The 15,799-nt window shown below is 36.3% G+C and overlaps 3 protein-coding genes across 5 annotated transcripts; 2 read left to right on the top strand and 1 right to left on the bottom strand.

Annotated features, from left to right (window-relative positions):
• Window positions 1-18: 18 nt before the first annotated feature.
• LOC125213607 (S-adenosylmethionine carrier 1, chloroplastic/mitochondrial) lies at window positions 19-3,830 on the bottom strand. Of its 2 annotated transcripts, XM_048114251.1 has the most exons (13): window positions 3,767-3,830; window positions 3,555-3,628; window positions 3,131-3,238; window positions 2,762-2,844; window positions 2,324-2,400; window positions 2,037-2,127; window positions 1,826-1,879; window positions 1,568-1,663; window positions 1,216-1,305; window positions 1,063-1,114; window positions 613-674; window positions 458-538; window positions 19-275 (listed from the first exon to the last, which is right to left on the bottom strand). In XM_048114251.1, the coding sequence occupies exons 2-13, from the start codon at window positions 3,607-3,609 to the stop codon at window positions 150-152; spliced, it is 975 nt and encodes a 324-aa protein (XP_047970208.1). In that variant the 5' UTR covers window positions 3,610-3,628; window positions 3,767-3,830; the 3' UTR covers window positions 19-149. The 2 variants fall into 2 exon arrangements, with proteins under 2 accessions (XP_047970208.1, XP_047970207.1); XM_048114250.1 differs by lacking the exon at window positions 3,767-3,830 and having other exon boundaries at window positions 3,555-3,740.
• A 1,281-nt stretch (window positions 3,831-5,111) lies between these two features.
• Window positions 5,112-7,108, top strand: LOC125210468 (glucan endo-1,3-beta-glucosidase 8-like). Its single transcript, XM_048110019.1, has 2 exons — window positions 5,112-5,443; window positions 5,817-7,108. Exons 1-2 carry the CDS (start codon window positions 5,112-5,114, stop codon window positions 6,928-6,930), a joined length of 1,446 nt encoding a protein of 481 aa, XP_047965976.1. The 3' UTR covers window positions 6,931-7,108.
• A 4,254-nt stretch (window positions 7,109-11,362) lies between these two features.
• Window positions 11,363-15,387, top strand: LOC125210589 (tRNA(His) guanylyltransferase 1-like). Of its 2 annotated transcripts, none has more exons than XM_048110124.1 (15): window positions 11,363-11,467; window positions 11,622-11,779; window positions 11,853-11,984; window positions 12,063-12,107; window positions 12,245-12,414; window positions 12,578-12,663; window positions 12,765-12,875; window positions 13,059-13,318; window positions 13,400-13,531; window positions 13,609-13,653; window positions 13,735-13,904; window positions 14,064-14,149; window positions 14,342-14,455; window positions 14,542-14,701; window positions 14,962-15,387. In XM_048110124.1, exons 2-15 carry the CDS (start codon window positions 11,676-11,678, stop codon window positions 15,315-15,317), a joined length of 1,971 nt encoding a protein of 656 aa, XP_047966081.1. In that variant the 5' UTR covers window positions 11,363-11,467; window positions 11,622-11,675; the 3' UTR covers window positions 15,318-15,387. The 2 variants fall into 2 exon arrangements, with proteins under 2 accessions (XP_047966081.1, XP_047966082.1); XM_048110125.1 differs by having other exon boundaries at window positions 14,949-15,088.
• Window positions 15,388-15,799: the final 412 nt, after the last annotated feature.

A 15,799-nucleotide genomic window follows, 5' to 3' on the forward strand; every position in this document is an offset into this window, starting at 1 on the left:
AAAAAGTAATAAAGCGTCTTGGGATCGATAGTGCCGTGGATTTTTAGAACAACTCTTCCAACGCGTGGTGTTTCTGAGCTGTTTATTGTTGTTTCTCCAAAAAAAGGCCTAACAAAAATCATTCTGTAACAATAAATAAAATGTTTGAGCTACTCTAATTTTGAACGTGTCTGATTCTCCGGTCGTTTCTGTTCGAGGAATCGCTTTGTCCCTTCAAGAACTCCGAAAAAGATGGAGCCACCAATGCCTATCCACATCACTCTCGGCCCGATTCCCTGTTATGCAAAACACCAATCAAAACATGTTTATGAAGCTCTTTGTCATCTTTACGTACATCAGAATCGCTCAGGGTCATGTTGTGTGCGTGAAGAATTTTCCATAGCAAAGAAATGCATGTCGAAACATGGGATTTCTGATTTCTATTCTAGAGGGGAGCAAGGGGCGTATAAGCTAATACCTTGAGTAGCGCAGAAGGGCCTTCGTCTCGTACGATAGTCTGTACACAGTCAAAGATGCCTTTATACTGGTTTGCTGATCCCTGTGTGCAAAGATAGGTTAAAATGGAGCAGGAAAAACATCAAATACACGGATTCAAAGGACGCATAATTATACCTGAACCATCAACCTAGTCTTAATCACATCCAGGGGAGTGGTTATGGCTCCCGTCAGAGCACCTGAGATGAACAGAAGACAGTAGGGGATTATGAAAACATGCATACCGGAGCTCTAATTGAGAAATGTTGCATTCGTTGATTGCATTTTGCCACTCATTTTTCATTCTTTTGGTTCACTCTTTAGCCAATCCGACGAGATAAATGGAACACTGCGATTCTGTGCTGTCACATGTTCTTAACTAGAAGAACTGTAACTTGTGCAAACTAGCGTTTTTCAAATACATTCTATGTTTGGTACTCTCCTTCTTCAATAGCTTGTTCATTAGTAAATGATTAACATGCTCAATCCCGAAGCAAAGGGAAATGACAAGACTAAGAATTTGAATGCTACGGCAGAAGAGTGAAATCATGTAAATTCATGCTGGTAAGTTCGTGGAAGCCAACTTACCAGCAAATGCACCGATTACAGCATTTTCTGCATCTTTCAGATCTCTCTTAGCCTGGTCGGAGATATAAAATGTGAAAACAGCATTAGTCATAATGAAAAGAAGTCTATGCGTAAATGTATCAACTAAACAGCTTTAAGAGAGGGAATCATTACCGCTAACTTATAACCTAGTCGAAGTTGTTCATAGATACAGAACTGAATAGCATCGAATGGCAAATCTCTTAGTAGAAACGATCCATATCCCTATAACAAAGATAATTAGTTAGTTTCAAATGCCATGCTAAGATCATACCAGAGCAGTAACACAGAAACTAATTTGCATCAGCGATGTTTGTAGTTGATGAGAAAGCAGCAGTTCATCTGATCATAATGCAATAAGATGTAACACCAGCAATTACATAAGAGAAGAAACAGAGATGGAATGAAAGGGACATATACCCCATAGTTTAAGACAAACAGGATGAATTGATTCACAGAAAATATCAAACATGATCAAATGTCATACCGCATAGAGTCCTTTAAAGCCTTCTTTGGCAATGATCATCCGAACAGCATTAGGGGCAGAGTTAAATTGGCCTGTCTGCATTCGCTGCTTAACAACCTGAAGCATCAAGACTAAGCATGACAACAGCAATAACATTAAATATACAAGGGAAATAAAACAGGATGATTAAGTAAAAGTCCACAAATACTTTCTTAAAAGAAGAAAGAAAAGGGATACAAATAATAGAAAATAAGATTTTTTCTTTTGATAAACATTTACCTCGGTGGGGACACGAATGAAAGAAGCAGCCATGCCTCCAATGGCACCAGCAGTCTATAGAAAGAAGTGACCCGGATTAAGATATTGATATGTAAAGTGTGTTTTGGGTTGAGTGTTTTTGAATGTTTGACAAAGGAAACTAACAGGCAATCACATACCTATTAGCTATGCTAATGCATATTAGGTAATACGCAAATATGGTGAACCTTACCAGATGAGCAACAGCACTGAGGTTCTCTGGAAAGGTCCTCAAAAGTTTTTGCTTGGCAGGCTCATAAACACCAACAAACACAGCAGATGCACTGTCCAAAAAATCTTTGAATCATTCCACAACTTGCAGATATTTAGCATATATGTTTTTGATACTTGCCAGAATGTGGATGTAGCTTACTAATAAATAGCATAAATTATGATGTGTGAACTCAACAAACTTATTCCTCTATTGCACAACTTAACCTTCTCTAAGTATTAAACTAATACATTTAGACAAGTCCTTACGGTAACACTCCAGCAAGATTTCCAGCAAGGCCAGAATATAACCCTTTGAGAATTATTTGACCTCCACCCCGTGCAGCCTGAAAAGGAATTAAACTACTTAGACAAATAAAAGGTAGTACTATATAAGAAACTTTTTCAGAAGCATGTACCAAGTATATTTAACGAAAATCCTCATTAACTTGGTCTACCCATTTTAGTTAGCATAAGGGACATGGTGTGGGTCATAATGATGTTGAAAAATGATTATAATAAAAATAAGAAACAAACAGCTGCAGTTGCCATGCAAGCTCTGAAATAATTTTATTAGTACTATGCATTAACAAACAGGTTTAGCAAGCTATGAAATCAGAATGGTATACAATACTCTAGCAGGTTTAGCAAACGGGAACAATGACTGCTAATACTTCGTTTATGAAAATAGTGCCAATGAGAGATGACCTGCAATCGTGTCTTTATTGTATCAATAGGATATAAAGCTGTTTCAACTACAACACCAGCTGTCCCACCAGCTATAACACCCTCTGCAAAAAGTATATAGAAATATAATACAGTAACTTAGAGAGAACCTGAATGCAATGTGTTTAAGATGCCCATGATGTGAATGGCATGAATACTAATATGCCACATGTGTTACCCATGAACCGAGGATCCCATCGAATAGGAAAATGGACGAATATAAGCAACGAGTAGCAATAATTAAAGCAGAGAGGCCCTCCAAAAAAAGAAGCTACACATTCACACAACTGGCTGTTCTATTGGAAACTTGGGATGCATATCGAGAAGTTCAGAATTAGATTCCAACCCTACCAAATAGCAGTCGCAAAAAGTCGAACGGATTTTCTTCTCGCGCTTTAACTGATGCAAAGAACTTTTTAGGCTCCAACTGAAGGTTTTGCATTTTCTTGTTAGATAACTCTGCAAAGCAAAATTAGTAATTCAACTAGGAATCCAGAGGAATGCCAAGTTAAAACAGTAAATTGCAAAAATTAAACAAATTATCGACAATACTTTGTTGGCAATCCTACATTTTCGACACAAAACACCTCTACAATCATTGCTACATGGAGCAATCCTACCTTGCTAGTTCACTAATAACACCGATTACAAAAGGATAAACACAAAACAGATATTAATAAATTCACAGAATCAGTTCGATTTCGCAAATGCTGGCCGAAATCGAACATGTGCTGAGAAGATTAGTCAGTTTCAGCAAAGGATGGATGCAGATTACCTGAAGATAACGCAGAAGAGCTGTTTGCATCAACAGCTAATGTTAGCGGAGCCATCAGCACCTAAAACTCGATGCTTATAAAAAGCAATCATCACAAAAATTCAAAAAACGAAAACATAAAATTACTCAGCTGATAAAGACGAGCATTTTGTCAGTAGACATAACTGCCATCAAATACATTCAGAGAAAGAAAGAGAGAGAGAGAGGCGCACCTGTATGGGACGAGGAGACTGAAGAAGAAGAAGAAGAAAAGGGGATAACAGTTTAAATAAGTCTGTGCATTTATAAATTTATTATCACTATACATATTTGATTCATTATTAGTATTATATTTATTATTTATTATTATTATTATTACTATTATTGTTGTTGTTGTTGTTGTTGTTGTTGTACTCCTCCGTCCAATTAGAACTGAAGCATTTGTTTTTCAACACGAAATTTTATGTAGTGTTATTTTGTGAGGGTAAGAAGTTGGTGGAATGTGAGGTCCACATACTAAAAGTGGAATAAAATAATTGGTTCTATAAATCATGGGCAAACAAAAATGACAAAAAAGTTCTTTAAATGTTGGACGGAAGAAATACTAAAGATGAAAAAGTAGAGAGATGTTATTTCCATTAGGAAACATTATATTTGTAATGGGACAACCTAAAAAGGAAAATATTTTAATTTTAATAGAAAGGGAGTACAAAGTATAAAGTTCGGTTAGAATTTTGATCTCGCTATTACTCCATCCGTCCCAGATTAAGAATCGCTTTTGTATAAAAGTCCGTCCCAGATTAAGAGTCACTTTTAAAATTTTCCATATTTGGTCATACAATTTTACCTCATTGTTCATCAAAATTACATAAAAATGTCATTATCTAAATTAAAATAAATCAAAACAAAAATCAAAAGTCAAAAGGGACCCACCTTCAACCAACTCCATCATTTCACTTGATTTATTACACATTCTACCATTTCACTTGATTTATTGCACACTCCACCATCTCACTTCATTTATTGTACACTTCAACTCTTTCTTAAAACTCGACCCATAATAATAAGTGACTCCAAATGTGGAACGGAGGGAGTATAATTTTTCAGTTATATTGGAGTTGTTTATTTTTAGAGATTTTGGTCAATGGAAAACTGGTAGACTAGTATAGTGATAGGTCATAGGTGGTATTTATCATTTAAAAAAAAAAGAATATAGTAGATTATAAAAGTTGGAACTTTTAATTTGGCATTGCTATGGCTGCTTATAGAGTTACTACACTAGTTATGTAGGCAGTAAATAATGATTTTATTTATTTGATAACCACAAATATCGATTTTCACTCATTTTGATCCATCTCCTAAAATCTAGGAATAGCATTCATTTCCATTCCTCATCACTCACCAAACAATTAGCTACCATTGACATTTAACTATTAATAATCTCAAGTCGATTCTAGTATAAATCACACGCCTATATGCTCGCAACGAGTTTGATCGATAGAAAAAAATACAGGATTTTGTGTGCTTCCCTCCTCACATGATATCAATTGTATTGTCTCGATCGATCGAGCTTATACGATGAAACGGGCATGGGTGGTGTTCGTGGTCGTGGTAGTGGGGCATATGATGGGTGTGGCAGAGGGCCTGGGCGTTAACTGGGGAAATCAGGCGGCCCAAAACCTACACCCTAGAAATATTGTACAAATGCTAAAGGATAACAATATTACTAAGGTTAAATTGTTTGATTCTGATGCTTGGGTTGTGAAACATTTTGCTGGGACAGGAATTGAAGTGATGCTTGGTATTCCCAACTTGCATTTAGCCTCTTTAGCTGATAAATATAAGCATGCTCAGGAATGGGTGAAGGCCAATCTCACTAGGCATCTCTATCAGGGTGGTGTTGATATCAAGTAAGTAGCTAAGAGAATGAGAATGGTGGATTATAATCGGGAAAATTATCATTTAAATCATAACTTTTGGTTGATTTCTGATTCTCATAACTTATAAAGGTAGCTAATTATATCACTACTTTTGTACATTTTTTAATTGTCCATACAAATAAAATTTGGATGAAATATGTTGTGATTTTATGCTTTTCGTCATTATATCTTCACCATTACATAATAATAATCATCTAAAATCGACCATCATAATATGGAATAATGCAAAATTTATCCAAAAGTTAACCAAAAATCGTGATTTAATGTGCTAATTTTATAAGTTTTGGGATAGACGAGAAATCAACCAAAAGTTGTGATTTAAATGAAATCAAATCAATTGCAGGTACGTGGCCGTTGGCAACGAGCCATTTTTGAAAGCCTACAACGGGTCCAACTTGCAGACAACTTATCCCGCGCTTTGGAACATCCAAAAGGCGATAAACGAAGCCGGGCACGGTGACAAAATCAAGGCGACAATCCCCCAAAACGCCGACGTCTACGACTCCGGAACCAAAGGCCCGTCGGCCGGTGACTTCCGCCCCGACATCCGAGCCACGATGAAGCAGATTGTGCACTTCCTACGTGACAACAACGCTCCTTTCGTCGTCAACATTTACCCTTTCCTCAGCTTATCTCTCAACCCCGATTTTCCGATTGAATTCGCCTTCTTCAGTGGCGGTGCGAAGCCCGTGCAGGACGGCCAGATCACATACGACAACGTGCTGGATGCGAACCTCGACACCCTGGTGTGGTCACTGCGGAGAGCCAACAGTGGAAATGTCCCCATCATCGTCGGCGAGATCGGATGGCCCACCGACGGTGACAAATACGCCACGGCGGATTTGGCGAAGAAATTCTACGACGGATTCTTTAAGAAGATCTCAAAAACTAAAGGGACGCCGCTTTACAAGGACGAGATTGAGTATTACCTTTTCGGGCTGACGGATGAGAACATGAAGAGCATTGCGCCTGGCGATTTCGAGCGCCACTGGGGCGTTTTCAGGTACGACGGGCAACCTAAGTTCCCGACGGACCTCACGGGAAGAGGCAGCAGCAACAGGATGCCCGTTGGGGCGAAGACCGTCAAGTACTTGGAAAAGAAATGGTGTGTCTATGTCAACAGCAGCGAGACCCCCGACCAGCTCGCGGCCAGCATGGAGTACGCCTGCACCCACGGGGATTGCACAGCGCTCGAATACGGGGGGCCTTGTGGTAAACTGGATAACTCAACAAAAGTTTCGTACGCTTACAACATGTTGTTTCAAATGATGTATCAAGATGTGGAATCGTGCGATTTTGGCGGACTTGCGAAGATCGTGACAAGGAATGCTTCGGTTGGAGATTGCCTCTTCCCCATCTCGTTGGATACGGATTGGGCGTGGAGACTCGGGACAGACGTGACCTCCACTTTTATACTCGCCTTCTTCGTGTCGTTGTTATTGTTGTTGGACTTATGATCACAAGGATTGTGTTTGCAACGAGGTGTGAAGTATGATATACGATCATTCATTCTATTCGCTTTGTGATCATGATTGATTGCTAACTAAAAATATACTACTTTGCAGCGAGATATTCTCTCTTTTTTTTCACTTACGTTATAGACATTATGAGAAAGACACAATATCCAACACCACGTTGAGGGTAAACTTTAGATTGTTTGGATTTTGCTTTTTCTATTTGTTTGTATTGTATATTTATATGTTGAAAATGGAAGATTGAAGTGGAATTGCGATTTAGGGGTCCTCTTAAACAAAATAAAAATGAGTTACTCAAGTAAGGGGCCATTGCTAATTCTTTTCTTTTCTCCCTCTTCTTTGTTTCTATGCTGAATTGGAGTTGCTTTGATATCAATTCTTTCCAATATGATGTTGTCCACCTTTGATGGATGTCATTTGGAGCACCAAATTGGGTAAGGCGGCAATAACATTCACTAGCTTTACTTTGTTAGGAACTTAGGATTATGGTTCTAAAAATGGACAAAAATAGCTCTCTGTTTAAAATCTATAATCTCTGAAAATTTATCCCTTAGCTTCCATTTTCGTCCGTCCTAAAAAAAATTTCAACTTTCACTTTTATTATTTTTAGTAGTGGTCTCACATTCCATTAACTCATTTTTACTCACATTTTATTATATAAAAGTAGAACCCACATGCCACTAACACTTTCAACCCATATTCTATTATTATACTCCCTCCGTCCCACATAATTTTATCCAGTATTCCATTTTGGACCGTCACACATAATTTTACACACTTCACTTTTACCATTTTTGATAGTGGACCTCATATTCCACTAACTCATTCCAACTCACATTTTATTATAAAACTAATACTTTAAAAGTAGGACCCACATCCCACCAACTTTTTCAACTCACTTTCCATTAAATTTCTTAAAACTCGTGCCGGGTCAAAGTGAGTAAAATTATGTGGGATGGAGGGAGTATATTTCTTCAAACTTAGTCCTATCAAATGATGACAAATTATAAGGGACGGAGGGAATACTTATGTACAATATAATACTATAGGGGAGTGATCATTTGCTAACTAATTAACAAACAAATTAAGACCCAAGAAAATTGATATAAAAAAACACCCGAGTACAACTCCCTTTTGGTCCAAAACATATAGTCAAATTACGAATTTGGTCCATTACATTTATTTTCCGATTTTCAGGTCCATAACATACGAAAATTGCTCTCGGTTTAGTCCTTTTTGGACGGCACCGTTAAAATGCGGAAGTCAAACGTTAATTAGCAAAAGTTTGACTCAATTAAGCTTAAAATTAGATTATTAAAGACTAAATAATTTGCTAATTTTTTTCTTAAAAAATATACCAGTTAATTGTTTTCATAAAAAATACTAAATATTTATTTTCTTTAAAATAACAATTATTTAGTTTAACACTTTACCTCTCTTCTATTCTTCTCTCGTTCTTTCTTCCCCACACAGTAGCAAAGAATCCACCAAAACGTCCTTAATTAGGAACACTGAGCAAACAAATTTGAAATAAAGAGGTTAGGGTTTTCGTTCTCTCGTTTCTATTTTCTACAATTATTGCTTCAATTCTCTCGCGAATATAAGGTATTCTCTCTCCAACCATGAGTTGGGAGTCGCCGTCGCCGAACCCACCTGAAAATGAAGTGGATCCACCTGAGAATGAAGGCGAGAAGGGCCCTGGTCCGTCGGTAGCTAACCCTAGTCCCGAAGGTGGGTTGGTGTAGTCGAACCCTAGCCCCGCCGTGGAAGTCGAAGCAGAGCTACATTCTGGTAATGACGAGTCAAAGTCAAACCATAATTCTTACAAGGGTGCCGACGACCTCCGATTGACGCCGATGACCCCGAATTAGAGAGGAGGACGAAGATTAGACGCGACCGCTCGGTTTCTCGTAAGCCGCCACTTCCTCCGAAGGAGAAGGCCAAATTTGAGAAATTTATGTATGTTGTTGTATATGCTCTATGTTTTGTAGTTGTTGTAGGGATATTTTGTATGTTGAATTAATTTGATGAAAATCCTAGTTTTTGTTTGAAATTTGTATTTTGAGTTCGATGCATTTGTAAGCTAGCTTGCTTCTTCTTCTTCGAGATTCGAACTTGTTATTAGATGCATTTGCGAGCTAGCTAGCCGGGTAGATTTTGAAACTAACAAATCACCCGGTTGGGTGATAGAATATCTACCCATTATGGACTCCTTACGCCTTTCGAATCTTTGTATTTGTTGGTGCAAAACTCACCCGTTGCGATGTATGCCCGGGCGGGTAAGTAGCTTTGCTGTGTGAAATGGTAGATAGTGGTTCTGTTCGGAGCATTTGACGTGCATTTCTGGCGGGTCTCCGGCAAGATTCATGCTGCTGCTGTGCTGAATTTTGTGTTAAAGCGTAGTGCACACCAATTGTTTGATGGAATGTTTAAGTGAGCTCCAATAAGTTTTTTACATCATATGAACAGATTTGATGAAAACACGATTAAAAATATATATATTTATTGGTATATTTTTTTAAGAAAAAAATTAGCAAATTATTTAGTCACTAATAATCTAATTTTAAGCTTAATTTAATTAAACTTTTGCTAATTAACGTTTGACTTCTGCATTTTAACGGTGCCGTCCAAAAAGGACCAAACCGAGAACAATTTCGTATGTTATGACCTGAAAATCGGAAAATAAATGTAATGGACCAAATTCGTAATTTGACTATATGTTTTGGACCAAAAGGGAGTTGTACTCAAAAACACCCACGAAAATTATCATATGATAATATAATGACGATATTATCATTCTGTTGAAATTTTGTCTATTATTTATTGAACTTTGTGAGCTTAATCTCATCTACTCATTTCAAAATTCAAGGGTGTAGATTTAGTCTTAGTTTTGGATTATGGTGTCATAAGCATTAGAAGAGGACTCTAATACTATATAAATATATGCTGTAGTATACAATTTACTTTAAAAAATATTTTTATATTTTTCATTTATTATCTATATATATATGAATTATATTTTTATATAAATTGAAACTAAAAAAGTAATAGTATATAGTAATTTTAAATTTGAATTCTTAAAATATTAAAAATTTAGATACAGTATGCCGAGTAAAATGAAATGAAAAAAAAAATAGTAGGTGAAGAAGAACTTAAAATGTGATTAATGATTTTTTAGAGACAATAATATTTTATCAAGTTTAAGAACTTAAAATGTAGAGACAATCATTTTTTAACCTTGATGCTCGGCCATGCCTAACCAACATCGAGAAGAACCGATTAATGAACAAAACAAACAATACAAATTTCGCATGGGAAAGAAGAAACAAGATTAATGCATGAAACAAACACTGCAAATTTTGTATACCTCCTATTGCAACTTTTGTTGGACTGTAAATTAGGCAAATGAGAAGAGTCCTATTTATAAAAAAGTTAGACATGAAGACATGCTTCATGAACTAAACATAGAGAGAAAGATTAAAATGGCTGAAACACTTGAGAAATATGCAATGGAGACTTGAGAATTGAGAGAGTAGAGTAATGGAGATGCAAGCTAGAGACTAGAGCAGATGGAGACTACAACATGCATTTTTCTCTAATTTTAAAAGTAACCTAATTATTATGAAAGTTAGCATAAAAAATAAAATAAATATTTGCTATACTCTACCAAAGTTTCAAACGTGTAGAATAAACTATTAATTACATTAATTAAGATAATTTAACTTTGGATATTTTTATAAACCCCCTAATGGAGTGATGAATTGCTAACTTATCATTTAGTTGCTAACTATAACTAATTCAAGGAGTGATGAATTGCTAACTTATCATTTAATTGCTAACTATAACTAATTTAAGGTCATAGGATTTTAGAAAACTTGTGATCTACAATTTCTCATGTGTAATTTTCATTTTTATTAATAAAATAAAAAAAGATAAAAAAAAACTCCAAATTAGGGTTTTGGATGAAAATGTCAATATAGTGTTTCGAAAATATCAACACAATGCTTTAAGAATGTTAACCCATAATTTATATTGACATTCTACATGTATTATATTGACATATTTTATACAGTATGTTGACATTTCTGCTATACGAAAAAATTAAAAATTTTCAATTTTTTTTTTCAAATTTTGACGTCGGAACATATGCATGTAGGATATCGTTGGAATCCATATGAAATTATCTTTAATTTGATATATGTTAATTGACATTAATATTCCTATTGATATTTTTTGGAATTAATCATATTGCCTTATTGACGTTTTTCGTTGATCGTATTTATATTTAGGGATTGATGATCTAAGCCCTTAATTTAAATATGTAATGACTATTATTTAATTATAATTAACAATTAAGTTTAAGTTATAAGTTAGATATATAACAATACCAAACCCCTAAACCTTAGTAAAACCTAAACTAAAGCGCTGTTCTTCCCCATTTCGGTTTCTCCCCCTCATTCTGCTTCTCTATCTTTTTCCTCTAAAAATTTCTGCAGACGACAAGTTTTCCACAAATCAGGTACACATCTCCTTTCTCAATTCGAAACTACACAAACAAAATGAATTTAATTGTAATTTTCTGAAATTCAAAAAGTAATTTAAGTTCAGTGAAAACTACATACACAATTGTAATCTCTTCCGATCATAATTTCGGCCTTGTATATCTGATCCAGCTATTAGTCGGAATTTCGGAGTAACTGCAAGATTAAAGTGTGCAATTTAACGAAATGGCAAATAGCAAGTACGAATATGTGAAGTCATTTGAGGTGGATGATGAAATCATGCTGCCCAACACCATCATTGTCCGTGTTCATGCCCGTGATTTCTGCAGGTTAGTTTTGAATTTGAAGCATAAAGTGTTCACAGTTCTTTAAGATAATATAAGTCATATCAATATCATGTAGGTTTTCTGAAATGCATGAGTTTGAGAAGCCGAATGATAAGAAAGCATTAGAGTTAATGAATGAGTGTGCCAATGCTGTTTTGGAGCAGTTTCCAGATGTTATATTCTCGTATGGTTTCAGTGATGAGTACAGGTGAGTAACAACATATCTTACAAAAAATCTCTTTCCATTGTTTGGTCCATGATGATACTTTTATATGGTTGTTTGCAGTTTCATATTCAAAAAGGAAACCAAGTTCTACCAGCGGCGTGGCAGGTGAATTCAAAAGAATTTTTACTTCTAAAAAATGGGATCATTATCTCTAAATATTCCATGTTTGTTGTGTTATTACAAAAAAGTCTGTATAATTTCATGTCTTCGATTGCCAAGCTGACTAAAAGTATACTTTGCAGCAAGATACTCTCTCTTATTGTGTCTTTCTTTTCATCCACTTATGTTACTAAGTGGAGGGCTATTCTCCCTCAGAAAGATTTGAAATGTGCCCCTTCATTTCGGGCTCGAGTTATTTGCTGTGCATCTATGGAGGTTCTTCAAGCATGTCTGTTATGGAGACAAAATGAATGTAAGTTAATTTTGCTTTTTACATTGGTGCAAATCTACGTGATAAATTTCTAGTTCTTGTCAGGAAAATGGCATCTGTTTACGTTGTAGTGCTGTCATTGAACTATATACGATGCTCGGGTCTTGCTATTTACGAAAATTGAAATTTATTATCCTTTTGGCAGGTCACACAAATAATCAGTATAATACTTGTCTTTGGCAGCTGATTAAAAGTGGAAAGAGTAAAGAGGAAGCACAAGCCACATTGAGGGTGAACTTGAGATTGTTTGAATTTTTGCTATTTTTCTATTTTGTTTGTATTGTGAATATATCTGTTGAAAATAGTACATTGAAGTAGAAATGCGATTTCAGGGGTCTCTTAAACAAGATAAAAATGAATTGCTTTACCAGTGTTTTAACATCAACTACAAGAAAGATATTCCGGAGATGTTTCGCCAAGGTACATGCACTCTCAAGACAGAGGTAGTTACTAATTCATTTTCTTATCTCCCCCTTCCTCGTTTCCATAGATCTATGCTGAACTGAAGATGCGTGAATGGCTTGAATTTTCAAATGAGCAAGAATGGCTTGAATTTTGTGCTTAACTAGAAGATGCGTGATTAATACAACTTACACTGGTTAAAACTTTCTCTTTGTTGTGACTAGGTTGAAGATATTGTGAAGTACAAAGATGATGGCTCCCCTGTCAAAAGAACTAGGAGGAAAGTCTTAAGAGTTCACTCAGAAAATATTGCATCAAAAAGATTTTGGAAGGAAAAATCTTGTCTCTCGAAAGAAGAGCTGGACCAATTTTGTGAAGATTTGAACAAAACTAGACCTGAGTATGTCAAATCTTTCCAATACGAGAGCAGATTGATGTTGTCCACCTGGATCGTTGTTCGCATTGATGGCTGTCATTTCCACAGGTAACTACTTACTTCAAGTGGAGCTCCAAATTGGGTCGGTAAATAGCACTCAGTGGCTCTACTTTGTTGGGATTATTGTAGGTTTTCCGAAATTCATGAATTCGAGAAGCCTAATGATGCACAAGCTCTCAATCTGATGAATGCATGTGCTGTTGCTGTACTGGAAGAGTTTAGGGATGTCATTTTTGCTTACGGTGTTAGTGATGAGTACAGGTCATTCATCATTTTCCTCATCATTGGTTTTTAACAATGTGTGTATGTGTTTGACAAGTTATTTGGTACTTTCTCAGCTTTGTTTTGAAGAAGGACTCTCAGCTATATCAAAGATGTGCCAGGTTTCTATTCTATTACGATCTTGTTGCATCTGTTCAGATTTATCCTCTCCGTAGTTTAAAATACCTTCACTTCTGGTGCAGTGAGATAGTTTCTTCTATTGTATCTTTCTTTTCTTCAACGTACACGATGAGATGGAATGAGTTTTTCCCGCAAAAAGAGATGAAACGCCTACCATATTTTGATGGTCGTGCTGTTTGCTACCCATCCAATGAGATCATTAAGGATTATCTAGCATGGAGACAAGTTGATTGTAAGCTTAGTTTATCAATCCCTCAATCCTATTTCTGCTATGACTTCAGTAATTAAATGGAAGCTCCATTACTAATACATGTATAAAGAATCATAATTTTGTCGATGTATACCAAAAAGAAAAAAGATCTACAGTATAATCATTACTCCTTATTTGCAGGTCACATCAACAATCATTACAATACTTGCTTCTGGTTGCTCGTGAAATCCGGAAAGAGCAAGAGCGAAGCACAAAATGATTTGAAGGTAGTCAGTCCTTTGGATTATTTAATCACTATATAGTTTAAAACGACCTTGTGATTGATGATTGATGATGATCCCATGGATTATTCAATGTTGTTTGAGGTTTCGACCATGTCCATTCTATTCTTCTCTATGAACCATTTCTTAGTTTAGAGATTGGTTCATACCCTCTTTTTTCTTATTTCTAATTTGCAGGGGACTCAAACTCCGGAGAAAAATGAAATTCTTGATAGACTTACTGGAATTCTCAACTATTACGACACATTGCCACCTATGTTCTGCCTGGGATCGTCCATTTTCTGGGACAAAGTGAAGACTCTCTCTGCTTCAGAAACTTCATTTGATCTCTAATTATCTGTAGCATCAAGGCTAACTTGGAGCCTGTGTTCATGTAGGAGACGAAGATGGTGGACAACGAAGAAGGTGCTACTGGCAAGTCGCGCAGGGTAGTCGTTGTAGGACATTGCAACATAATCGAGACAGGCTTCTGGGAAGCGCATCCTGAGATACTAGACGAGAAGGTGGATCGTTTTAAATCGGTTCAAATGGCCAATGGTAAGATGATCTGCTATGAAACTTCCTCGGTTGCCAATTTTGATATTTCACTGCATAATATATGAATGATTAGAGTTGATTCATTTCGGATTTCGTAGAAATCAATTAGTACACATGTTTGTTTTTGGCACACATCATAATTTAATCTATTACTATTAAACTTGATGGAAGTTTGATTTCACATTGTAGTGGCTGCTGATGTTGATATTAATTTTTCTGCCTCGTTATCAATGTTATTTGTGAGTAGTTTAATTTTGTAGTTAAGAGCACTCCCAATGGTCCGGCGATACACTCGGCGATTTTTCGACTTAGCGGTGCGGAGAGTGAGGGAAGCGCGACCCCCATCGACTTGACTGGGGATGGTCCGCACGAGCGCCCTGTGGGAGCGAAGAAGGCGAAGGGGAGGCGGAAGGGGAAGGGCGCATCGTCGGATGCCCAGTCGGAATCCCAGTTCATACAACAAGCCACGCTCTCTGCCAATGTCGCCAGTCTGACGCAGCTGTACACGCTGTACTTCACCGGCGGCGGAACCCCAGAAGAGAAGCAGTCCCTCTGGTCGACCATCCAAAATATGAAGATCCCGATGGGCCTCCCGCCGGACGCTCCTCCCTCTTAGTTTTTTAAATCTTTGTTTTTTATGGTGTTTTATTTGTAGTTTTTTTTTTCTCGTTGTATTATATTTTCCAATGATTAATACAACGATGAATTGTTCATTATAAATCTATTTATTAAACACATTTGTAGGGAAAATTAAACAATATTAAAAATGATGATGTAAAAATGAAATGTTGAGTTAGGGAAAAATAAGGGAGAAATAAGAAAGAAACCATTGGAGCAGTTGGCTAAAAACTGGGTATAAATTTTGTTGCTGATGTGGCGGATGTGGCAGGAGTTAGGGAGAAATAAGGGAGTTTTTAGGGAGAGCATTGGGAGTGCTCTAACATACATCATTAAATGTTGAAAATAAAAATAAAAAAATATAGTATTTGACACAAGAAAATCCATTAGATTTCTGTCTCTTGATTTGTAAAAATAAAAACTACTATGAAATTTTAAAGATATAGGTAGGCCACAACTTCAATATGAACGACATGATAA

This window comes from Salvia hispanica, chromosome 3 (assembly GCF_023119035.1).
Source record: "Salvia hispanica cultivar TCC Black 2014 chromosome 3, UniMelb_Shisp_WGS_1.0, whole genome shotgun sequence".
Lineage (NCBI taxonomy): Eukaryota > Viridiplantae > Streptophyta > Magnoliopsida > Lamiales > Lamiaceae > Salvia > Salvia hispanica.